The 26,013-nt window shown below is 40.9% G+C and overlaps 3 protein-coding genes across 4 annotated transcripts; 1 reads left to right on the top strand and 2 right to left on the bottom strand.

The window, feature by feature from the left end:
* Positions 1-6,227, top strand: lyl1 (LYL1 basic helix-loop-helix family member). Its single transcript, XM_085356049.1, has 4 exons — positions 1-403; positions 2,132-2,987; positions 4,758-4,855; positions 5,577-6,227. Exons 2-4 carry the CDS (start codon positions 2,224-2,226, stop codon positions 6,119-6,121), a joined length of 1,407 nt encoding a protein of 468 aa, XP_085212175.1. The 5' UTR covers positions 1-403; positions 2,132-2,223; the 3' UTR covers positions 6,122-6,227.
* Positions 6,228-11,861: 5,634 nt separating this feature from the next.
* LOC146630716 (GTPase IMAP family member 8) lies at positions 11,862-15,983 on the bottom strand. 2 transcript variants are annotated; one of them, XM_085356048.1, is made up of 8 exons: positions 15,651-15,983; positions 15,325-15,435; positions 14,935-15,057; positions 14,297-14,551; positions 14,098-14,203; positions 13,925-13,984; positions 13,492-13,832; positions 11,862-13,322 (listed from the first exon to the last, which is right to left on the bottom strand). In XM_085356048.1, exons 1-8 carry the CDS (start codon positions 15,981-15,983, stop codon positions 11,862-11,864), a joined length of 2,790 nt encoding a protein of 929 aa, XP_085212174.1. The 2 variants fall into 2 exon arrangements, with proteins under 2 accessions (XP_085212174.1, XP_085212173.1); XM_085356047.1 differs by having other exon boundaries at positions 14,098-14,551.
* A 2,493-nt stretch (positions 15,984-18,476) lies between these two features.
* On the bottom strand, positions 18,477-25,225 carry hmgxb4b (HMG box domain containing 4b). The gene is made up of 7 exons (XM_085356050.1): positions 25,085-25,225; positions 21,956-21,995; positions 21,547-21,653; positions 20,555-20,611; positions 20,086-20,457; positions 19,180-19,302; positions 18,477-18,521 (listed from the first exon to the last, which is right to left on the bottom strand). The coding sequence occupies exons 1-7, from the start codon at positions 25,223-25,225 to the stop codon at positions 18,477-18,479; spliced, it is 885 nt and encodes a 294-aa protein (XP_085212176.1).
* Positions 25,226-26,013: the final 788 nt, after the last annotated feature.

A 26,013-nucleotide genomic window follows, 5' to 3' on the forward strand; every position in this document is an offset into this window, starting at 1 on the left:
ACAGGGGGTGATGGTGGAGACCCGCACCTTCCATCTCCACGTTTTGAGTGTGTCTTCGTTCAAAGGAGCAACTTCCAATCAAAAAAACCATACATCTATGTTTCCCAGTCGCTTGGCCTCGCTCTGACTTCTTCTCTTTGTAAATGTTTTTTTCTTTGAATATTTATAATTATTTATAAATGTTTAAGAATATGAGCAGTGGTATCAGACAGCGTGGCTCCAATTCTGACCTCATAAGTTGACAGACAGACGCTGACAGGCTGCAGTGGAGTGTGAGCGACTTAAAGGAGGAGGGAGAGGACGCTAAACACTGAGCAGATACATGTGCGTTCTCCGATCACTCGAACTCTGAGGGATTTTGTACGCCATACTCACGAGCCACAGTGGATGTCATAATGTATATGTAAGTATTAAAGGTTACCTATTGTCTTACTTATTGTTCAAATTGTACGCAAATAGTTTGCAGGAAGTAATGCTTATTTAAATACTAGTAATAATAGCACAATACACATACATGATGTCCAATACATCATGTATCTATTCATTAAAAAATATTAATAATGTATTATATTTCTATTATTGACAATATATTCTAGTTAACTGTTTGAAAACATAGGATTTCTGATTTCTGTCCTAATTTAAATTATAACATTTTACCCCCAGTTATCTATTTATTTATGTAAAAATATAATACACTCTGTTTGGCTACTCGAGCAATATAGGAAAATAACAAGTGGCCTTACCAGAAAGAAAGATATTGAACAAAAATTTAAAAAAAACTTTAAGAGTTAATAACATTTTTGTCACAATTGTAAATTGAACCAAAAAAATGAGGGGACTTCTGAAAGCATTGCTTTGTGTCTTTCACTACAAAAACGAATCCTCTTTAAAATGTGTGCTTCAAAAGTAAACATGCTGGGCCTTACATTTAAAAATCAATACAATGGTTAACAAACTGCTGGGGATATGCTGCAAAAAAATATATATTTATAAAGAATTAGCTGCAAATGTCATTCCTACACATCACTGCGAAAGACGGAACTGTCCAAAATAAAGTCATGACCACCAGAAAAGAAAACAGGAACAATTGCGATTGCAAAACCTGAAAAATCATGAGCTGTAAGCTTTGCAAGACAGACTAACGAGCAGCAATTTGTAAAGTACAAGAATGAATTTACTCCATATGTCAACATTTTAAAATTGCATCAAACTTCTAAATTTACAATTGAAATAAATTTCTGATGAACTGAATCCAGATTTTAAGCCATGCATCAGCTTATCAGAAACTGTTGCACTGCACGTGTGCAAACTGACCTTTAAGCACATTTTCATATCTTATAGTCTTTGCTAAACATACATCAAATATATATCCTGAGTCCATTTTTCCCTTTGTTTTGTTCAACAGACTCTTTGATATCAATCCAATCGTCAGCGTTCTGGGACTTTTGGGGTCCGTAAAAGGATTTTGACTCATATCCTCAAAATACATGTGGACAGACAGATAGACGGATAGACTTATTAAGAGAAGCCACTAGAGACCAAAAAAGAATTTGCTACTCGGGATGTACAGTAAAAAAAAAAAAAACAACACAAAAAAACCAGACTTCCCCATCACATCAAACTGCAAGAGCCACCTCCTTTATATGCTGGAGCCAGAGACTTAATCACAGCATTAGCCCCTTATTTAAGTTTGCAAATTCTATCCAACTACGTTTAATTTAAATTGAACATGGAAATTAATTAATTTGCTTTACTGGAACATTGTGCAATATTCTGTTACATTATATTACAGTTGTGCAACAGCCATCATGAGTAATAAGGCTGTACGAAAACCTCCTAAGCGTGTAACAGCAGGTGTCACTGTGAAGATTCATGAAATAATTAATAATATTGTAAAATCTAAATAAAACTGAACTGATGTTAAAAGACTTGTATGCTGAGAAATAAGGACAATTCATGCATGTATGTAGAAATGCTAAAATATTGAAAAATCTGTAGAAAAGTAGAACAAAGGAAAAGTAAATAAAGGGTTAAAAGACTCCAGGCCAGGAGAAATTTTTAAGGCCCTGTAGGACTAGCTGCGTGTGCCGGAATATAAACACATTATTGACTCTCGTGTAAAACACCACAGGGACGAGACACAGACTTGCAGCACGCACGCTGGGCAGCTGAGAAGAGCGACACCTTGACAGTGACGGAGTTTCCTTCAGAGACTTCACCACCATGATGGAGAAGCTGAACTCCACTGGCCCGCCTGCCTCACCCCACGACATACCTCGCCCCTCCTCCTCTTCTTCATCCTCTGCCTCCTCACCATCGTGTGCATCCATGGAGCATAGCAGCCCTCTCTACAGCCAGCAGTCAGCATCCTTGGATGCTATCGGCAGCCCACAACCCACTAACAAGACAGGGCACAAGGGACACACGGATGTCCCTACTCCTGGCTCGACACAAGCCCTCATCACCCCAAACACAGTGTTAACCAATCACCAAGCAGATACAACTGCTGCACCTGAGCCCATTGCCATGGAAACGGAGGAAGAAGAGGACGAGGAAAAACTAGGGGGGCCAAAGAGCACCACTGCTCCTGCTGCTTCAGCCAACGGGTCCCCAACTCTTTCCTCGCCACCTCCACTCCTCCCGGCACCAGCAAAGACTTCCCCGTGCCCTCTTGCCCCTCCAACCTCCACAGCTGCCTTCCCTTCATCCTCATCATCCTCTCCTCTTCCTCCTCACATTCCAGTTATCAGCCTTGGCCACAGCAAGCCCCCACTGCCACTCCGAAATACCCCTTTGACTGCCCTCCACCCAATTCCCAATCTCCTACATGGGCCACATGGAGACATTCGCCGCGGCCATTTGAACTGTTTACCTGTGGTCAGCCCCGGAGCTTCTGGATCTACTGGAGGTCCCGTAGGTCCCACAGCTGCTTCTTCAGGGCCCCTGTTGCCTCATCAGTACCTGTCTGGTCACCCCTTCTTCACTAGGTGAGATTATACAAATTTGAATTCATTCATACACAGTGTGAGTCACTTATAACTTCTTGAAACAAGAGCAGTCTGAGTGCTGCTACACCATGATTAAAGTGAGTCTGGATCTTTATGCAGATTAGTATACGATATTTTTGGGGGAACATCTGGATCATGTCTCCCAATTTTCCTTTTTCAATTTGACACTAATTTCTGAAGATAGACTGCAATTATGCAATCAAAGAAACCTTTCAATTCAAAAATTCCTATATCTACTCCAAGCAGGATTATGTTGGTTGTTTGTTGTTGTTGTTGTTTGTTGTTGTTGTTGTTGTTTTTTAAAAGAAAAGAATCCTTTAAATTACTTTTGGAGTAATCCAAACATTAGACAAGGCCCTACTTTTGACTTCAAATTAATATATTTGAAGGCTAAAGCAAGTAAAGCTAAAGTATCCACAACAAAAAAAAGATTGATGCAAGGTAAAAAAAAAAAAAAAAAAAAGAAGAAGAAGAAAAATGCATATTTGTAATGCTACCTTTTATCTGCTCGATTAAAAACTGCAACATTTGCTGACAGTGTGGTTAAAATGATCAGTGCAGTGCATGAATATGTTTATTGAATGAATTTGTTTCATTGGAAGCAAATAATTCTAGAGGTAAAATGAAAAAGTTATAAACTATGTAAAATAACCATCGCATAAATTGGAACATTATGTAAAATAAAGTATCGCACACTCATTGACTTCCTTTCGAAAAAGCCTGCAAACAGATGCGGACAACTAAACTATAAAACTCACTACAGTACAGCTTCCTGACATGCTGCTATCGAGGATGATGCCACTTTTCTCGCTGCAATGCCAAGTTTCAGATAAAACCTCAACTGCTCGGATTTCTCGACTTCCCATCATGATTAATAGCCGCTGTGCTGCGCTGTTATGTGAAAATGACAGCAGGATGTGTGCTGTTTTGAAGGGACCTCACATTTCTCACGCTAAATTTACCCAGCAGACCTTTTGGTTACCGAACACAAATTGAATCAGTGAATGTTTTTTTTCTTTGTGTGTGTGTGTGCGTGTTTGTGTGTGTGCATTTAGCAGCCAAGTAAAAAACCTTTACTTGAATATACCACTTTTCTAAACTATACATCCAGTTTTAATTACAGCTAATTTTAATCCTTAAACTGACAAAAGGAAGCAAACCAGAACTCTTAAAGCTCTTTTTGGGCCCGAGCAACTGGCAGCTCTTCTTTTACTCCTGTGAAGAAAGGCATTCATTTGCAGTCTTTATCAAAGCCCTCCTACTGTTCCTCTATTCTCTACTCCAAACGGCATTTTCTACACAGTTTTCTCACAGAAGAGTGGAAAAAGTGGGACTTTTTTTGCACAGTGGATATATCTGTGGCTTCCCCATCTGTCATGGAGGTCTGGGAATAAGCTTCTCTCCCCTTTCCTCTCTGGTTTGTTTGTAGCAGGAAGCATTGATCTATTTCATCCCCCCTGAAGTAGAATCAGCTAGTAACCAAGCTTAATGAGATTGGGTTAAAACTCTGCATGCACACTCAATCAACGCCACCACTCACATTCACACCTCCATTAATGACTTCCACCATGTTCCTGCTTTCTTTAGCCACTCTTTATGATTTCTCCCTATTCAGTTGCTATAGGAAGGAGGACGAAATGCCAAAACAACCTTATATGTGTCTTGTTTTTATTTATATGTAGCTTATTTTTACTTGTTTGACTGTAAATACGATCCCACAAATGATTCACATAGTGTTTGTGTTTCTAGTTCGTACCTGGGTTCTTCAGGAGGAAGCTATGGTGTCATCAGCAACAACCGCATCAAGAGGAGACCCTCCTCGCACTTTGAGATGGAGATGAATGAATGTGAGTTTCTGTGTGTACATCCGACACTATTATGGAGATAATTATTGTTTGAATGTTTTGAACTGTAATTTGGGGAAATTGATGTCCACATTTTGGAGATGAAGGCATATATTTAAACTATTTAAAGAGTATGTGGCAATGTTATGCACTTTTTTTCACTGCCATCACATCCTGTGAGAAAAACATACTTCCACAATTTGCTAGTCCATCTCTCAGTGCTTTTCTATATCCTGCCATTATATCCTGCCTGATTTTATCTGTTTTGATTTTATATACTGTTGTTTGTTTGTTTGTTTGTTTGTTTGTTTGTTAATTAGTTAGTTAGTTTATTTGCTTGTTTTAATCAATTTTAAATCATGCTTTTTATTTGTTCTTGTTTCTAATGTCTCTGTAAAGCACTTTGAATCACCTTGTTGTTGAATTGTGCTATACAAATAAACTTGCCTTGCCTTGCCTTGCCATGGGTATAGGAATATACCCCTGGCACCATATGCCACTTTTTTTGGAACTGAAAACCAGCTCATGGCCCAAAACCTCCTGCAGAGGAATCTAATCGTTAAAAATGGATAACAAATATTTAATATTCTTCCAAAGTCTAATTAATCCCCTCCCCCTTTTGTTAGCAAAGTTATTTTAAAAAAAAGTTGGTGATGATTTGAAGGATTTGTTAAAAAAAAAAAACACCTTTTGGACTAAATCTGTGTTTATGTGTGTTTAACAGGCCCTCCCCAAAAACTCGCCCGCCGCGTCTTCACCAACAGCCGTGAACGCTGGCGACAGCAGAACGTCAACGGGGCTTTCTCGGAGCTGAGGAAACTCATTCCCACGCACCCACCTGACAAGAAACTCAGCAAGAACGAAATCCTCCGCCTGGCCGTGAAGTACATCAACTTCCTGGTCACACTGCTCAATGACCAGGATCAAGACAAGAGCAGGGACTCGGCTGAGGATGATGTGGAGGATGAGAGCATGGCTCCTGGTTTGGCAGGCAAAAAACTGAACCCTCGTTTTCAGTGCGACACTCCGCCACCATCCCACTCTGCCCTGCCTGCGTCAGCCCGTCCCGCTTTGGCGTTAGCCCACAGAGACAGAGACTCAACTGACTCAATCAGTGCCCTGGTTAATTCCCCAGCAACGTCCAGTTGCTATGGAGACACAGACAGTGAAGAAAGCTTTGGTGCTAAGACCTCTGTGGTTACCCAAGGCATTCTGGGAAAGGTCAAGAGTCAGATAGGGATGGTGGCAGCATCGAATGATGAGCGGTGACACCAAAAGGCAGTAAACACTGGGAGTTTAAATGCCAGGCAGAGACGGAGATATCAAAAGTGTTTGATCAGTGCATATGAGAGCATGAGGGTGGGAATGGATGTTTGTATCTGTGTGTGCCTGTATGTCTGTGTCTATATGTCAGGTTGGGTATCAGACGCCACCTCTCTGGGGACATCTCAGGCCCTCCAAGGTTTGGAGGCCTATCTCCCCCTACCACCACTTCCCCTGCCAGTGGCGGACCCCCTCAGACATCGGTGCGTTGGTGGTTCTTTGTGTCCGGGGATGGGCGTCCAGGTACACACCGGCTCACTCCTTGGCGGCCGCTTATCGGGGCCTGGAGCCTGGGGCTCGCTCGGGCCACTTCGGAGGTGGGGTGCCCCCGGCCTCTCGGCCTGGGGCTCGGTCACTCAGGCGCAGCTGGCTGCCGGCGGAGCTCACGGGCGCGTCACTGCAACTCCCCCTGGCTTCTGCTCCGCGGCTGCTGAGTGAGCCCTCATCTGGGACTCTCCTCAGCTCTTTCCGGGACAGTGGCGCAGCTGCCCCTCTGTTGGTCTTCCTTGGTCTCTTGTGTTCTGGGGGCCTCTGGATGTCTGGAGTTTTGATCTCCTCCACACCTGCTTCACGCCCTGGAGGACGGGGCTGTGGCCCCCCCACACCCTCTAGCAGATTATTACATGAAGGAACCTTTTAAAAAAACAAAAAACAAGCGCGTCCATGCTCACAGGTGTACACACGGGTGATCACACCCACAAACTACACCCTTTTTGGCTCCTACCTCAAAGCACACTGTGTTCTGTTGATCTTATGTGCTGCACAATAATGTTTAACATTTAGTATTTACTGTCATATTCCCATATATCATTGTGATGTTGTTTATTCTATTACTCTTGTTCTCTTCTGCTTGCTTTCTTTTTTCTTTCTCAGCAGGTGATCCAGGTGATTGATATATGCATTTTTTTTCTCTGCCCGTTCTGTTGGTTTTTGTCTTTTGCCCTTCTCCCCCGTCCCTCTTCTCAGCTGTTTCTCTTTCCCTCTTTCTTTCTCCCCTTCTTTCCCCCAGTCAAGTCTGTCCCGTATTCAGCAAGTGAAAATAAAATAAACAATAAAAGGTGAATCAAATGGACCATTATGACAAGGCTGGGATGGTCAATTTGGTAAAGTAAATCCGTTGGGCATCTTTCTTTGCCTTTAGACAACAATTCTGAAAAAAAAAAAAAAAAAAAAAAAGTGTTTGATCAATTGCAGAAAGGTGTGAATAAGTTTTTAAAAAAAGAGGGATTTTTTTAAATGAATTTTGCAGGTTTGAGAGCTTCTTTGTCTTTTCTGGCAATGTTGATTGTGAAGCTGTCATTTAGTGAAACACCAAACTGTGCTTTGAGGAAGGCTGAGACATGAAACTTAACAGAACACTCAAACCAGCTTCATATCCAAATATGGTAACAATGATCCTTTAATAAACATTATACAACTAAAACAGTAGAAGAAAAAAGACACGAACAGGGCCCTGATTACACGTGCTTATAAAGGTAATCCGGGGAATTTAAAATCTTCTTAGCAAATGGATAAAAATGGAAGATCTGTCAGAAAAAAGCATGAAAATCAAATATTTTGTCAGTCTCTGAAGTTTACATGTAAATAATCAGCCTTGCCTCAGTGCAGTTACGGTAACTTAAGAGTGCCTGCAGAGAAATGCATTGCATGCAGTGGTGATTTGACGTTGCCGTTTCTTAATGTCCTCGCTGCTCTAATTGTCTGAAAAGCAGGGCCGATGGTTCCGCCCTGACATTGTGACACACTTGTAAGAGACAGAAATAAAGTGTGTTTTAGTTTGCTGTTCCTTATTTGACATCCTCTTACTGCGCTCCAAAGACTGCTCTATGTCAGCACAATTTCTCAACACATTCAAATGTTTTGCCGCTCTCGGTTTAGCATACTTGTGTATGCTCAAACTCACCAGTAAGTAGCATAAAATGAACACAATGACCAAACTGCTAGATTATGAGATTAAAATGGTTTATGGTGATTGGAAGTTCGCTTCTTTTAACTTTATTTTGAAAAATCTGCACGTAAGTCATGTGTCCTTCTGTTTGTCCATAACAAAGCTGTCAGCGCGAGTAGCCAAAGCACAACTCCATGCTGTTTACGTGTGCTGTTCACCAGAATGACAGATGACTGACAATAGTGTTTCAGCATGGAAGCCATAAACAACACAAGTCAAAAAATAAAACTAGTGAGTGACGTGACACCGAGAACATGGATCTACAGTTGCCCTGCCATTCCTGTAGCAAGTCCAGCAAACCGAAAAACAAATGTTTTCCACAAGGCAATGAGGTTTTCCCAAGAAGCAGACTTTAAAGCGTTTTTATACTGGTGGAGGATTTACAGATGAATGCCCAGTCTGACAATACAATACAACATTATAGGCACAATTTGTGATCACAAGCAAATTTGTGGTGAATTAAAATGAAGACAGTGTGTGCATGTATGTGCGTTATATGTTGAAGAACAAGGGAAAAAAACTGTGAAGGCAACAATTTTTTTCGTGTGTGGTTGCGTTTGCGGAAAGTCAGGGTGGATGTGGGATGCGGTTGAAGATGGGGTTCAGAATGGTGGAGGAAAGTGAAAAGTGTTCGGGAGGGAGGGGGCTTGCAGCTGTTGCCGTGGTGCGGGTGTCTGTCTATCAATTGGCCAGGAAACGCTTACAGTTAGTCCTGTCTCATTTACGGCCAACGAGTTTCCTGGAGGTTGGGTGGTGGCGGTGTGACTGTACCATGTTTGATGGGTGTTTGGATGTGTGGGGTAGCAACCGCTGCATAGAAGAAGGGAAGATAGGAGGGGGAAAAGAAAGAGAAAACAGCCACCAGGGTGCCCTGGGAAGCCCTGCACACTTGGTTTCAGGATCATACAACAGGAAGAACTGCTTTCACAACATTGCTGTGACTGCATCTGCCCACTCGGCTGTGCTAAGCTGGGCCTTCTCCTCCCTGCTTCACTCTAAAACCTCAGAGAGGATTACAGAGTGAAGCAGGGGTCATGCAAATTAAAGATAGTGTGTCACTTTGCAGTTGTACAAATTGAATTATTCAAAGATTTTTTGGATAACACACTAGATTTATTTGAGTTGTTTAACAATATATGATTTATGGGTTAGACATTAACCCGTTTTATCTTGTAAGCTTGTCCCGATAAAAAAGCAAACTGTTGAAATGTATTATTACTATTGTTACTACTGTTATTTATTCAAAAATATTTTTATGGCTGCACAGTACAGTTCAGGAAATAAACCCTCAAAATTGTAATTCAAACTCCTGGGATGTCAACCTTCTCGACTTCTGATACAGGAGGCCGCGCAGGGTGATGCTAGCCAGCCTGGGACTTAGAGATAATGCCAGTGCCTCCACCCTACCTCCTCCTCCCACCCTCAGTTGTGTCCCTCTTACGACCAGAAGCACACCCACTTACGTAAATAAATCCAATAAACGGAGTGAATTCTGCAAACTATAAACACAATTCCAAAAGATTTGGGGATGTGGCGTAAAATGTAAACAAAAAAAAATAGTGATTTGCAAATGTCATAAACACATATTCACAAGAGAACAGAAAACAGATCAAAAAAACTGAGATTTTACTATTTTGAGAAAAATATTATCTTATTTTAATCTCCACAACACATCCGAAAAAGCTGGGATGGGGCCACAAAAGGCTGGAAAATTAAGCATTCCTAAAAAGACACTGCTGGAGGAACACTGAAAATAGGACAGTTACATGAATGTGTATAAAAACACCATCTGTTTCTCAGAGTTTCTCAGAAGCAAAGATGGGCTCATGTTTACTAATCAGCAAAAAACTGCATCTACAAACAACAATTTCAGAAAAATGTTCATCAACATAAATTTGACTTTGGATCATCTACGCTACATGGAATCAAACGAGTCTAAGAATCTGGAGAAATCTCTGTCAAGGCCAACAATTAATATTAGATGTCCATGACATTTGGGCTCTCAGGCAGCACTGCATTAAATACAGGCATGACTCTGTCATGGGCTCAAGAAGAGACACCATCGTCTTTGAGCGCAGTTCACTGTGCCATCCACAATGCAGCTTAGAGCTAAATCATGCAAAGGAGGAGACATATGCGAACATGATCTAGAAACACTGCCATCTTCTCTGGGCCAAAGCTCATTGAAAATAAACTGAGGCAAAGTGGAAAACTGATCTGTGGTTACACAAATCTTATTTTTAAATTCTTTTTGAGGATGCTGCATCCTCAAGACCAAAGAGGAGAGGAACCATCTGGCTTGTTATCAGGCCTCAGTTCAACAGCCCGGATCTCTGATGGTATGGGGTTGCATTAGTGTGCACGGAAATGGCTGATTTCTAAAAGGTATACGTGGCTTTTAGAACAATATATGCTTCCATGCAGATGACATCTTTTTTCCAGGGAAGCCATCGCATATTTCAACAAGCTGCAATAGATGCATACAGCATCTGTTACAACAGCATGATTTACTAGGAGAGGCTGGGTGCTTTCACAAACACATTTGGCACATAATGAAACAAAAAATATGACAAAGAAGACACATGACTGCTGAGAAGCTAAATTTATATACAAGATAGGACTTGGACATTGCAGTTTAACCATTTGTTCTCTGCCTTCTGTTGTGAATAAATTTAGTTTAACATTTCCAAACTTTTTGTTTTTTTTAATTTTAATCTTAAACTCTGTCCCTTTTTTGGAATAGGGTTCATAGTTCTAGCATACAATTTGATCTGTGTTAAGTCTTACACAGGTAAAATCATTTTACGGTCAATACCTCTGCTCTTCTGCATAGCTGCCTGTTTTTTCAAACTCTCCACCCCCAGCATCCACCTGTAGGCTACAGGGAGAAAAATATCACTTCTCAATTTATAAAATCAGCAGGATGAACTCAAGCTAGATGCAAAGTAACTATACTCTGATGCTATAATAAATAATTACAAATGCAAAATCTCTTACTGAACTGAATTTGACACATTCATTACGGCCTAAACCTGAATGTGAGAAGTAATGTCATAATGTTTGTAGTCATGAAGCAGGTTTCGCTTGCTGAAAATACTGTCAAAGATTTCATAAACGTGAAACCAACTTCAGTATATAAAGGTTAAAAAGTGAAAAACTGTCTATTGTTGTTAAATCAAAAATGTTCGTAAAGAATTTTTCATGCTCTGTGGTTCAGCACCAAAAACACACAAAAATGCAATGACTTTCTGATGACAACTTTTAATCAAAAAACACTGTGACCAATTCAGGGTATAATTTACAGAATTTCCATCAATATACAGATTTTAATATTCTTTTTACTCACTCGTTTTGTTAAATCACTGCCTTTGACATTATCAAAAATAGTCATACGTTTTATCATTCCTTTGCATATTTTGATGTCTTGCAAACATGTATCAACATTCAGAAAAGTATTTTCATTTATATATTATTGCTTCAATATCAATATGTGTAATTCATCTATTAATAAATGTCACACTCGTCTGTACTTATCGAGTGTCTCAATAAAACATGTAGCGATAAACTGAAGTTATAATCGTCTCAAATCAAATTCATTTTAAAGTATTTTATGCCTCAAAAATTACACAACAGTCAAAAAGCTGAAAATATTATTTCACAAGAAAAAAAAAAAAAAAAAAAAAAAAAGAGCACTTTTACATTTGCTATACATTTTATATACAAACATCTGTCAGTCCTTCATTCAGTTTTCAAAAAATTCTCTCCCCGTTTTCTCACTGCGTCGATGTTCTTGTTTACTGTTCTGTCAACGTTTCTTGCAGCGTCTTCTGTCTTCTCTGTTGTGCTTCTCTTGCTGAGTTTTCGCCTGCCCACCTCTGTTACTGCAGATCCAGCAGCTGCCCCAACAGCTCCGCCAATCACACCGCCCAAAAGCACACCGAGCACCAGACCCAGCAGTGCCCCGCCAATGACTACTTTGGGCACCTGTTTAGCTGTATTTCCAATTTTCTCCCACACTGAACTCTCAGCCACCATTTTGGCCCCTGCCTTGGCTCCAGAGCCTACTTTTCCCCACACGGGACTCTGTGCCAAATTCTTTGCCCCAGCTCCAATTCCAGCCCCGACACGCATGGAACTCTCTGCCATGACTTTGGCCCCTGAACCCACTTTTTCCCACATTGGACTTGCAGCCGCTGCTTTTGCTCCAGATCCCACCCATGCAGAACCATCTACCACTACCTTGGGAACTTTATTTCCTACTGCTTTGGAGAGATTTCCTGCAGTAACTCCTACCTTCTCCCACACAGAACTATCAACCACCATCTTTTGGACACTTTGTGCACTAGTGCCAACTTTTTCCCACATTCCACTATCTTTCATCCTCTGTGCTCCCTCTCCAACCCACACAGAGCTATCTGCCAACAGCTTGGGTAAATTCTTTGCACCCGTGCTCATCTTCTCCATTATGGAACTAAGTAGTGAAGGGGATATGGTCGAAAGTGTAATTGGAGGAAGACTCTCAATATTTGTAGTACTTACACTCATCTCGGCCTCATCCCTTGTTTTCTCAATATCATCTTCCGTCACTTCCTCGTCTACTTCAGAAACAGACTGCATGTAAGGATAAAGCTTTCGCCTTTCAGAGCTGAGTGGGCCAACATCCTCTACTCTTGCTAGGTTTTCGCCTCGTTTCTCTCTTGCCATCTCTTGCTGTTTCTGCCTCACTCTGTTCTCGGCCTCCTGAAAAGCAGGACAAGAATAATACTGCCCCCCGGCCTCCTTCACTGTCTGCTCCACCTTTTCTAGCAGGTCGGCAACATTGCTCTTCTCTCCCCCACCTCTTTCTGTCTCCAAAACATGAAATCTGTCCCCACATTTCTCCACAATCTTTAACAAATCTCCTCGCTGACCAGCAATGTATGCCTCAATGTTCTTATTTTTGGCCTTCCCACTTGCCCTGAGACGATCAGCATAAGTAAAGAGGACCAAAGTGTGTCTCCAGACTGCTTCAGGCCCAAAAACAGCCTCTAGTGACGCAAGAGCCTGCAGCTCGGTCTTTGCAGGCTGGTCTAAGGGAACACAAAAGAGGAAGACATGCGGGCCGGGACTGGACAGAGCCACACAGGAGGAGATCTGAGCTCGCACCTCATCTGGAGTGCGCTCTGAATTGAACCAGTCTGGAGTATCCACCACTGCCACCTGCAGGTGACAGAGAAAATGCATGCAAAAATGTAAAGAGCTATTATCAAAAGCAACAAAACAAGAAGAGAGTATGAAACACTTTATTCTTTGAGATATTGTAATGGGTGTATGTTGAGATAAATAGAAAAAAAAAGACATAACTTAAAAACAAAAACAAAACACTAACCCTTCTTCCTTTAACCAATGCCTTCTTTTTCTCACACCATTGTGTGATTGCTATGAGGCTGTCTGGACGTGACTCAAAGGCTTCCTGCCCCAGTATTTCATTGCCAGCTGCACTCTTCCCTGATCCAGATCTTCCAAGCAACACCAGACGAAGCTCCGGAGAAGATGAGGATGAGGACAATGAGGGGGAAGAAGGGGTTGAGCTGGATGAGGAGATCAAGGAAGGAGAGGCAGCAAAAGTTGGTGAGGAGGGGAAGGAAGAGGAGAAGACTGGCGAAAGAGGAGTAGTGGTAGGCGAACCCTCGGGTGATCTCTCTTCAAAGCTGTTAATTCTGTGGTGAACTGAAACCATCAGGTAAAAATCAGAGTCAGTGACGTATTAAGAAGTGAAGTGCTGATAGTGACATATGAGAGAGTGAAGTCCTTTGACTTACAAGTAGAGATCACTTTTTGAGTTGATTTATCCTCTGACATTTGGGAGAGTATAGCTCCATCTAGTGGGGAAAAAGCAAGTTTTGCTCACTTTTGTCTTTTTTTTTTTAAACTCTTCTAAAAGAATGAATCAGGGTACAATAATGGAGGACAGCACACGGTTAGTGGCATTTACCTCGATTCAGTTTGAAACTGGGTATCCTTTTTAACTCCCCGGTATCACAGAGCTCGGAGGATGGCTGTCGCTCTAGAGCTGGAGTTGAATAAAGGCTACTGGAGACCTGGCTCACCTTAACTCCTTCCACCATTTCTTCTCTTCTCCTCCTTGATTCTGTTGATATGGCACTGACATACTCATTGGACACCTGGCTCACCTTAACTCCTTCCACCATTCCCTCCTTTTCTTCCTGTCTCCTCCTTCTCTCTCTTGAAATGGCATTGAAGTACTCTTCCTCTTGACTTTCTGTGTTTGGGGTATAAGATGATGTGTGGGTCTTTTTCTTCTCTTCCTTTTGAGCCCTGAAACTTTCCACAAGTTGCTCCTTTTTTTCTTTCACCCGTTTTTCCAGCTCTCTATCCTGGACTGTTTTCATGTAGTATAACCCGTTTTTCCGCGCCATATTGTCCACCTGTAGATAAATAAACAAACAATAGTAACTTATTGCAGGAACTTTAACTCTGTTTTGTGAGTCACAGTTAGAAAACAATCACAATCGTCGCTAATATTCAAACCAGTCCAGACTACAACAGGGTGTGATGTGAAACTAGGCGTTCCTGGAAAAACAGCATGCATGCATGCGTGCGTACTTGCTCAGTAGTCTTAAAGAAACCATTAAAACAAAAAGCTCCAACCTATAGAGTATTTAAAAAATTCAATGCACTTAAGCAATGAGGAAGTCTCATCCAAATGATAAAATGTGTGAGGGCACGAACGCTCACACTTTTACTGAATCAGACAAACCCTTTGAGGAATGTTGCTTTTTGATAACTGTTTTTCACTCCTACTTCATACCTTTTCCAGCAGCTCACGGACCTGGTCCCTGTCCTGTCGCTGACGATTATTGATGACATGGTACCGTCCTCCGCAACCCTCAATTACCTGCCTCAGGCCTGGGTGCTCTTTCTGCAGGTACTCCTGTGAGAAAACAATGCAGCTTGTGTGAATTTATACCTGCAATGATTTGCATCACTCCTATATGTTATACTCCAAGAATAAGATAACCACCTAAAATATTACTGACAGCATATTTACAAAACCCAACACGAGATAACATTTATTTATAAATAAGGGGCCAGGTCGTAAGTTAATAGGTGAAACTATGCCGTTTTATAGTGGTACTAAGTGACTTTCCTGCTTTATAAAGATCAGATAAAAGAGAGGGTAGGTGAACACCTCTCATACCTCCACTGTTTTTCCCATCAAGTAGTCCCCACAGGTCAGCATGACCATGGTGTGGTCCAGCACCTCCTGTCCAAACAGTTCCTCCAACTCTGCAGGCACACGTGTCTCCACCTGCGTGGGGAAAAGGCAAAGAGGAAAAATGGATCTAAACTGGTTACTGCTTGTTATGGAGATGTTTCAGAACATCTGTAACTTGTATATTTGGAACACATTTTTTTCCACTAGTTTGATAGATAGACATTTTTTTATTGAGTACACATTACAGACTGCAACTTCAACAAAGTTGAGCAACAGATGACATCACTAACGGGCAAGCCAAGACTAACCTCTGTGAATTGATTAACAGGCACCAGCAGCAAAATAGCATGTGGGCCTGGTGGTACCAGAGTCATTGCTCGCTGTGTCTCCTTTTTGACACCGTCCTCCATCTTGCCACCACTCCAGTACCATCTCGGTGCCTCCACCAGGGTCACATTCCTGCCTTCAATGAAGCCCTGCCGTAGCTGGCAGCTCCTGGAGGCACCGGGAGAAATGGGGGAAAGCTGGGCCAGGATAGTGTCCGCTAATGCTGTCTTTCCACATCCGATATTCCCCAAAAGAAGCAATCTCAGGTCTGAGGACGAGGATCCATAGTAGCTTTCTCTGTAGTGTTCACCCATCTCTGACATGAATAAAGGAAACAGGAAGGAGTCCAAAAAACAAAAGAGAGAGAAATTGAGGACAGTATATCACCTGTGTTATTTGTAGGAAGCTACACCAACCAACCAAAATAAAAGCTGTCTTTTAATACTAGGTTTTATTGTTAGGTTTTGCCTAGACAAACTCACACATAACTTTACATGCAAATAAACCTGGAAAACAGACAACTGGATCAGCTGAGCAGGTTCAGCTAGGCAGATTTTATCAGTCAAATTACTATTTTAAGCATCAAGTAATCATACAATCTTAACAGAAACGGATAAAATGCCATCTTAAACTTAACTTGAAATCTTTCTCCTCTATTCCCACACGAGTCTCTCTGCACACAGGATACCTACAGTTCCTTGTTGTGCATGAATGAACAAAAACTAAAGTAATTCACTGGTAGTTTCACTGGAAATGATTGTGGGTCACATCAATTTCATCTCAGTGTTTGATACCACACCTTGCCATTCCTGTCAAACAACATTCTGCCTGGACTCATATATGCAAAAAGGTACAAACCAAATCCATACTGAACAAACAGCAACGAGAGTTGATGAAGCATTTCAAATAGTGCTGTACTTCATAAGTATACTTGCTTTGGCACAAATTCTAAATTAGGCGTGAATCTATTGCTGAAACTGTAATAAATAGTTTGAGTTTCTGGATGTAGTTTGAGCTAACCGAACAACCTATTTCCTCAAATATGACACATTATATATCAACAATGTAGTAATTTCAATGTAATTTCAGTAATTAAAGTAATACAACTAAGAAACGTAATATGATTGCAATTAATCAACAAGTGCATAACATTAACTAATTTAACAATTAAGTCTCTTACACCAAGACAATCTTACAACAACAATTTAAGCAACAAGACGAATACTTACTCAAGAGTTTAAGGTCTACAAAGTTGCATTCATGTGTTGTCTTGTGTCAATACTGAGTTTTTTTGGTTGGCACTGGGTTATATTTCTCACGCAGACAACTTCAGTACATGCTAGTTCCCAGTCGACTGGCAAAAGCTATCTGCTCAGATGAGGTGTCTCGCCTGAGCCACTCCCAAATTTAAACACATTCATACATGAGCGCACTCGTAAATATATTTTTTGATACAACAGGTTTCTCAGTTTGTAGGTTGCTAAGCATTCCAACCTGGGGTGGAGGCAGTATAACCAGCTGCCACTGGGAATCGTTCCAAGATAGTTTTAACTACCACACCTATGATATGTCAAAACTCATAGAGATCTGTTAAAGGAGGTGTCCTTCATGGTTTGCAGTTGCTAAGGATATTACCTGGTCAACCAGGTCTGTAAATATGTTGCTGTCATAACCAGAAAGAAATGAAAGCATGAAGGCTTGTCACAGACAAACAAAGTTACAATGTAAAGACAGAATAAATGCAAGAGGAACATTATTCTGCTTCTTTTGTGTGTTACACGAATGGAAAATTTAAAATAAAATAATAAAATAACTTTTCTTCCTACGGAATCATGAAGCATAAAACTTCAAGTCTTCATGGCCTTCCATATGAGTAAGAGCTGTTAAGTTTCATTTCAACATCAAAGTAATTACAAACAGACCTCTTGATTAATGTCACTAACACTTAGTCATTAAGGATTCAAATGTTAACCTGTTTTCAGTAATTTGCAAAACAAGAAAATTGCTCTTTCAGCATATATTCATGGCTGTGATTAAAGTAGCTGGGTAATATTTACAGATTTGCACACATCCCCACAGCTTCATCCTCAAATATTTTCTTGTATTCCCACTTGCTAGTACTTGGCTGGATCCCCTTGCCTTGGTTCTGCATGGCAAAGTGTCAACAAGTTGCTGGAAATATTTCTCATAGTTTCTGGTCGATATTGATATGATCGCATTGTACAGCTGCTGCAGATTTGTTGGCTGCACATCCAGGATGTGGCTACTGAATTGACTACTGACCTGGTGACTGTGGATGACATCCGAGTACAATGAATTCATTGTCATGTTCAAGAAACCAGCTTTTTCTCATCTCATCAAGAACATTTTGTAAGAATATTTAAGTTGACTATACATACCCATTCTGTACAAACAAAACATAAGATGGTATTCATGTACATTTATTATTGAGTTACCAGGCAAATGTAAATATGTGATGCCTGATCTCTACTGTGAATTACCCACTACTTCTAATGTTTTCCAAGTACACAAGACATCTCTATCACTATTCATTTAATTTAAAAAGCAGAGTGTTCAAAAATCTTATCTAATCAAATAGTTAATGCAAGGCATTTAATTTGCATTTTAAACATAATTAACATATGTAATTAACAAAAAAAATGTCCTTCTGAAAAAAGTTCACTTCAAAGTTCAAAGTGCAGGCAAATTCTCATAACACAAAACTCTTACTTTTCAAGTATCAACTACCAGAAAAATGTTTTTCAGGTTATCATTGCTGTGTAGAGCCAGTAGGGGTCTCCTTTTACTCACAGGCCAGGCATCACATACGCAATGTTATCCAAGGTGGAGGCCTTTAAACAAACAAGAAAAGCATTCACAAAGGAAAGAAAATCAAGGAAAGAGGAAGCAAAAATGCTGATTGCAACGATATAATAATAAAGTGCATTTAGGAGCACATGTCCAAATAAAACAATAAAATTACCGCAAACTTGTTTAGTTTTGTTGAGTCTATGGAATGGGTTACGATGTTTACACTGTAGCTTCAGTTGTTTGTAAACATTTGCGTTTTATTCCTTGGTATTATTTTTAACCTTTTGAAATGAGTTTTTCCCTTTTTTGATTAAATCTCTCCTGGATAAATATTTCTCTTTGGCTTAAATGGCATTTGTTAGGTGCAAATTCGAGATGTTTAGAATAGGTATTATAGTACAAACAGTACATTTTGACAGCAGCTTTGATTAGTGGAACAACAAATAAATCAATGCTGAACAATAAACACTGACAGGATAAGTACCGCTACAGTTATTGGACTTTGTCAATACCACAAGTTTCATTCATAACAGCGGCATTGTGTCAACAAAGTAAAGCATAAATCTGCAGGCGTTTTTCCTTTAACAAACAATATACTGGAAGTTCACTACAATAATTTCACCAAGGTGAAAGCATGTACACATAACAACATGTAAAGGATATGATGTGTATGCACCATAAATTGGCAGCAATGCTTACCAGTGTGTGTTGTGTGCAGCTCCTCAGCTCTGGTATGTGCATAGTGAGGCCGGTAAGTGGAGCCATAGCACACAATAGAGAGTCCAAGAGTAGAGACAAACTACTCGACATGCACACCATTTTCTGCAGAGATGCACAGAGAGCCCTGTATCACCCTATAGTGCAATGAATAAGTTGCATGCTTTCCAGTAGTCTTGATAAAACCGTGTAATGAGCAAACTTTTAATACTACATGACCACCCCCCAAACACACACACACACACACACACACACACACACACACACACACACACACACACACAGCTTCGTCTGTAGCAGCTTTATTGCTTTTCAGTCAGTTTAACCTCTTGATATTTTTTCGCACACTATTGTTTCATCTTCCTTTGTAAAATGAGTCACTCTGCTGACAGTACACTTATCTATAATAGTGACTGGTTAGAGACTGCCAACATTTTTCACCCTAGGTTAGCGTAACAAGTTGATAACCAGCCTCATGTGACCGTTTATCCTGATTGCCAATGTTAAAACAAGTTAATCTAGATAAGGGAAAGATAGCTTGGCTATGTTAAACTCGCTTTGTGAAAACAGGCCTCTGTGAACCAGTTTGGAATATAGACAGAAAAAGATAAAGAAAGCACCACGTTGTAGGACTGTATAATGTTTCAACTCCCACCAACTATCTTGGGATACACTCCAACTATCGAGGCCTTCACAGTATCTGTTTAAGATCAAAATCTCTTCTATGTTTACTTCTGATTAGCAAAGATATAAAGTAGTTCTGGTTCTGGGACCACTATTACCCCTTATTTCTGAATTTATACAAGCAAGATGAAGAATACATGTGAGAGATGAACAAACGACATTAAGTGTCTTATAAAAAGATTTTTTTTAATTGAATCTACTCACATCTGTCTCCTGGAGATGGTGTCCAATCAGGGATAACGATTCTCCCAGGAGGTGAAGGTAAGCTGCAGCACTGGCAGGATCCTGGTCAGAGCAGCAGAGACTCTTGGGGGTGGACATTAGAGGGTCTGTGGCTGAAGTAGTGACACCACATATAAAACCAATGGGACTACATGAATCAGTCATGAAGCTAGTCATCGTGGAGCTAACAGTAGTAGAAATAGCTGTCAGTGAACTAGGAATGGGTGTAGAGTGACGAGGCCAGTTGCCTACTGGAGAGACAGAGGGGCTGGCAGGTCCGTTACTGGGACAATCTGCCCCATAATGCTGGCTATTAAGATACACCAAGTACTCCATCATGGGACCTGGACTCCTCTGAAAGAAAACGAAAGGAATACAAAATGTAATGATTAAATGTGAGATTGGGAGATATAGAGTACTTGGCTATAAATCATAAATTACAAAACATTACCAGACTAATGTTTCCCTCTGCATTAAAACATGGATGCAACAAGTTTTCTTGGATACGCTACAAAGAAAGAAGTAGCCACAAGGTTAGAAGTAAAAGGATAAAGTCCTGTTTTTTGTTTTGATAGATAAAGATTTGAAAAAAAAAAAAAAATTTAACCATGGTGGGTAAAAAGAAAAATATTTGGATGTGTCTGTTAGGGCTGTTCGATATAACGATATATATCGGATAACGATATAAAAACGTCTATCGTTTCATTTTACGCTATCGTTTGTTTCGTGGTGTCGCAAAAATAAACTCTTTACGGCAATATTTTTTCATCGTTTTAATGGTCACTGTAGTGGCTATATTAATTTCTTAAAGTTCTCTCTTTCTCTTATATTTTATATAACCACACTAAGGACGGACAAGCGCCTGTTTTTATGCGTTGTCGTTAGCAACAACAACGGTAAAACCATCGCGTGTCCGCTTGTTTATGTTCCACATAAACCTTTCACAATAAAGCTCAAGATCCTGTTGAGACTTTTCAAAATATTTACGAATGAGAAGTAAAAAAAAGAGCCGGCAGGTGCTAAAAAATAAACCTTAGACTCAAACGTTAGAACAGGCTGTTCCCCGCAGCACGTTGTATATTGGTTTCTCTTCTTCTTACTTTAGCACCTTTGTGGTTCAGCTACCCAATTTCACTGTGCAAGAAACTGCACAATGACAATAAAAAGCTCTAAGTCTCTAAGTCTAAATACTCACAAAGAAAACGGCGGCTGTTACAACTTATGTCTAAAAATGTATAGTTTCATGCATCGGTTAAAACACTCGACCCCAGCTACATGACGCGCAGCTGGAAACACTTCCCGCAAGTCGAGCTGCCCGAGATTCACAGAATTTACAAAAATTTTATATTTTTGTGATTTATATCGTTATCGGGACGATAGAATTCTTATATCGGGATATGAGATTTTGGTCATATCGCACAGCCCTAGTGTCTGTTTTATCACCTCTTCTCCTCTCACTGTCCATCTGTCCTGTGACACACAGACTGGATATTCATGGAGGAAGCCTGAGACGTCTGCTCCATGAGGTTTGTGGTCTATACCACTACTACCTGCAATTAGGGGACAGAAGAATCATAAACAAATGCATTAACATATAATTCCCAGGTTAAGCCAAAAGTGTACATTTCCACCTTGTTATTTTTATACTCTTAACACCTTATGAAATACTGTGATGATCAGGATTTTATGTGCATTAACATGCTATAAATGAATTTCTGATAAATAATAACGTTTGTTAAATAAAATATCCTACTTTTGCAACCTTAGACATTGTAGACACAGAGATGTCAAATAAAGTTGCATCAGAAACAAACATATCACAGTGTAATGTACACAGCTGCTAAGGCCTTACCAATAGGTGGTATGTTCTTGTTCAGGGAGCCACTTTGTTCCTGGAAAAATTACAAGCACTTACATGACTTTTAACCCGTTAGAAATATCAGTATAACGCATGACTCACACTATAAAACAAACATAGCGGTGGTTTAAAGGTACTGGGGTGCAATGATTGTTAAATTCTGCAACAACACACATGGTTGTTTAATCAATTTTGTCCATAGCCAAAGTTTTTTTTATTTGTTTATTCTGCATTTGTATTTGTTTATTCCCTCTTTTATACCAGGACCACAAAGAAATCTTTCTTACTTCAAATAAACGGCCCTGTTTTTCCTCTTCACATTATCTTAACATTTAGCCAGCACCTAACTGATGCTGACATTGATGGAAATATAATTGCGTTCCTCCAGTGTCATCACAAAGCAAGAACCGAATTATAAAATTGATTGCAACAATCTTTGTGTTTTATGGTTTTATAGACAGCTGAGGCGAAACACTTTTTTCGACCACTTCTTTTAGGGGTCACCACCACAGTATATATGATCTGGCACCATCTCACCCCGTCTCTAGCACTGCATCCATGGATCTTCCCTGTGGTCTTTCTCTGTTCTTCCTGCCTGGCAGCTCTATTCTCAATATCCTTTGTCCAGTATATCTGCTATCCCTCTTCTGCACATCCAAACCATATCATCCTTGCCTCTCTTACTTTGCATTCTCTCCTTTTACCAGTCAAGCTCCTTACATTTAAAGACCCTACTCTCACCTCCACATTCAGGCCTTTCCTTTTCTATGGATGACTCTGAAGACTCCTTCGCCCTTCCTCTTCCCTTGCCTTCAGCCAACAGTGGCACAGTCTCCACCACAACCCTGCTGGCAAACAGCACCGAAGGCGGTTGTTGTTAACCCGATCTGTCCTGTCAGTATTATTGATGATCTGTATGTTTGATTTGGCAAAGATTTTATACCCAATGCCCTTTCTGCTCCCCCCCCCCCCCCCCCCCCCCATTTATCTAGGCTTGGGCCCAGGCACTAACTGAAACAACAATTACCAAACTGTAATTAGTCTAAAAATCTAAAAGTAAATGGTCTGCATTTGTATAGCGCTTTACTTAGTCCCTATGGACCCCAAAGCGCTTTACACTACATTCAGTCATCCACCCATTCACACACTGGTGATGGCAAGCTACAGTGGGGCAAAAAAGTATTTAGTCAGCCACCGATTGTGCAAGTTCCCCCACTTAAAATGATGACAGAGGTCAGTAATTTGCACCAGAGGTACACTTCAACTGTGAGAGACAGAATGTGAAAAAAAAAAATCCATGAATTCACATGGTAGGATTTGTAAAGAATTTATTCGTAAATTAGGGTGGAAAATAAGTATTTGGTCACCTCAAACAAGGAAAATCTCTGGCTCTCACAGACCTGTAACGTCTTCTGTAAGAAGCTTTTCTGTCCCCCACTCGTTACCTGTATGAATGGCACCTGTTTGAACTCATCATCTGTATAAAAGACACCTGTCCACAGCCTCAAACAGTCAGACTCCAAACTCTGCCATGGCCAAGACCAAAGAGCTTTCGAAGGACACCAGGAAAAGTATTGTAGACCTGCACCAGACTGGGAAGAGTGAATCTACAATAGGCAAGCAGCTTGGTGTGAAAAAATCAACTGTGGGAGCAATCATCAGAAAATGGAAGACATACAAGACCACTGATAATCTCCCTCGATCTGGGGCTCCACGCAAGATCTCATCCCGTGAGGTCAAAATGATCATGAGAACGGTGAGCAAAGATCCCAGAACCACACGGGGGGACCTGGTGAATGACCTGCAGAGAGCTGGGACCAAAGTAACAAAGGTCACCATCAGTAACACACTACAACGGCAGGGAATCAAATCCCGCAGTGCCAGACGTGTTCCGCTGCTGAAGCCAGTGCATGTCCAGGCCCGTCTGAAGTTTGCCAGAGAGCACATGGATGATACAGCAGAGGATTGGGAGAATGTCATGTGGTCAGATGAAACCAAAGTAGAACTTTTTGGTATAAACTCAACTCGTCGTGTTTGGAGGAAGAAGAATACTGAGTTGCATCCCAAGAACACCATACCTACTGTGAAGCATGGGGGTGGAAACATCATGCTATGGGGCTGTTTTTCTGCCAAGGGGACAGGACGACTGATCGTGTTAAGGACAGAATGAATGGGGCCATGTATCGTGAGATTTTGAGCCAAAACCTCCTTCCATCAGTGAGAACTTTGAAGATGAAACGAGGCTGGGTCTTCCAACATGACAATGATCCAAAACACACCGCCTGGGCAACAAAGGAGAGCCTCCGTAAGAAGCATTTGAAAGTCCTGGAGTGGCCTAGCCAGTCTCCAGACCTCAACCCCATAGAAAATCTGTGGCGGGAGTTGAAAGTCCGTGTTGCTCGGCGACAGCCCCAAAACATCACTGCTCTCGAGAAGATCTGCATGGAGGAATGGGCCAAAATACCAGCTACTGTGTGTGCAAACCTGGTAAAGACCTATAGTAAACGTTTGACCTCTGTTATTGCCAACAAAGGTTATGTTACAAAGTATTGAGTTGTATTTTTGTTATTGACCAAATACTTATTTTCCACCCTGATTTACGAATAAATTCTTTACAAATCCTACCATGTGGATTCATGGATTTTTTTTTTTTTTTTTTTTTCACATTCTGTCTCTCACAGTTGCAGTGTACCTCTGGTGCAAATTACTGACCTCTGTCATCATTTTAAGTGGGGGAACTTGCACAATCGGTGGCTGACTAAATACTTTTTTGCCCCACTGTATATTGTAGCCACAGCTGCCCTGGGGCGCACTGACAGAGGCGAGGCTACCGGACACTGGCGCCATCGGGCCCTCTGACCACCACCAATAGGCAACGGGTGAAGTGTCTTGCCCATGGAAGGACACAACGACCGAGACTGTTGGAGCCGGGGCTCAAACTGGCAACCTTCCGATTACAAGGCAAACTGCCAACTCTTGAGCCATGACTGCCCAGAAAAGTACACAAAATGTAGCACAGTTAAAATTCAAAGATGTTAAAAAGACAGCGTCCCTGCAATGGAATATACACTGCACTGCAACTCTGTGCAGAAACATGATTCAAAAATCCCCAGAATAGTGCACCTGGTGAAGCATCTTGGTGCTATGCTCCTCTGCATCTGATCCTGCTTCCTCCAGGTCCTCAACATCCATCAAAAAGTCTTTGTATGACCTTTTGTTTTCTCTGTGGGTGCATCCACTCACTATTTCTGCTTCACCATCCATCTAGACCAACAGAAGAGAGATCAATGATTCAGACAGCAGGAACTCTAAGTACAGTGAAGTTGCATGATAACACAGTAATGTGAGATAAAGTTGAGCATGTACAGTCTGCTTATTTAATGACCACTTCATATACTTTCTGTTTACTGCGAGGATTTTAGATGGAATATGCTCTGAAGTTTAGTCTGACCAAACATGAAGGCTGGATAAAGCTAATAAAAGGTTGCAGCAGCTAATAAAAGGTTTCAGCAGGGACTCGCCGTCTCTCTAAGGTTTATGGGCCTAAATTGCTGAAGATAAAACATTCTCACCTGGGCGAGTAAATGAATAGCTCACCTTCAGCAGACTGCTGACTGTGCAAGGCAAATAAATTATCTAAGGCTAGTGCTAGCTAGACGCTAGTTATGTGTGCTAGCTAGTGAGGAAAACAAGTTGTTTTGAAGTCCTCTGGTTCAACATTAATTTAATGTTTGTGATAATAGCAGTTAAGCAGTGGGCTTTCTACTATGCCCAAAACAGGGGTTGTCGAAGCTTGTGGTTTTTTTTTTTTTTATCTAAAATAAATACAAACTGATAAGACCGAGCAGAAAACAATCTCAAACAGGTCTCACATCGATGTCTGTCTTCCTTTCGTTTTGTTTCCACGTTTGACTAAAAACTATCCTTAATTCCGGATTTTGGTCCGGTAACATGAAGCACACGACCTCTAACAAGCTCCTAAATCTCGGGCCAGCTCTGTCACAGACATTCCTGTGGTAAACTCACTGTGCTGCTCAGCTGTATACGTGTGA

The sequence above is a fragment of the Diplotaxodon limnothrissa genome, linkage group LG6, assembly GCF_057381915.1.
Source record: "Diplotaxodon limnothrissa isolate DT_005_m linkage group LG6, D_limnothrissa_male_GT1.1, whole genome shotgun sequence".
NCBI classification, from domain to species: Eukaryota; Metazoa; Chordata; class Actinopteri; order Cichliformes; family Cichlidae; genus Diplotaxodon; species Diplotaxodon limnothrissa.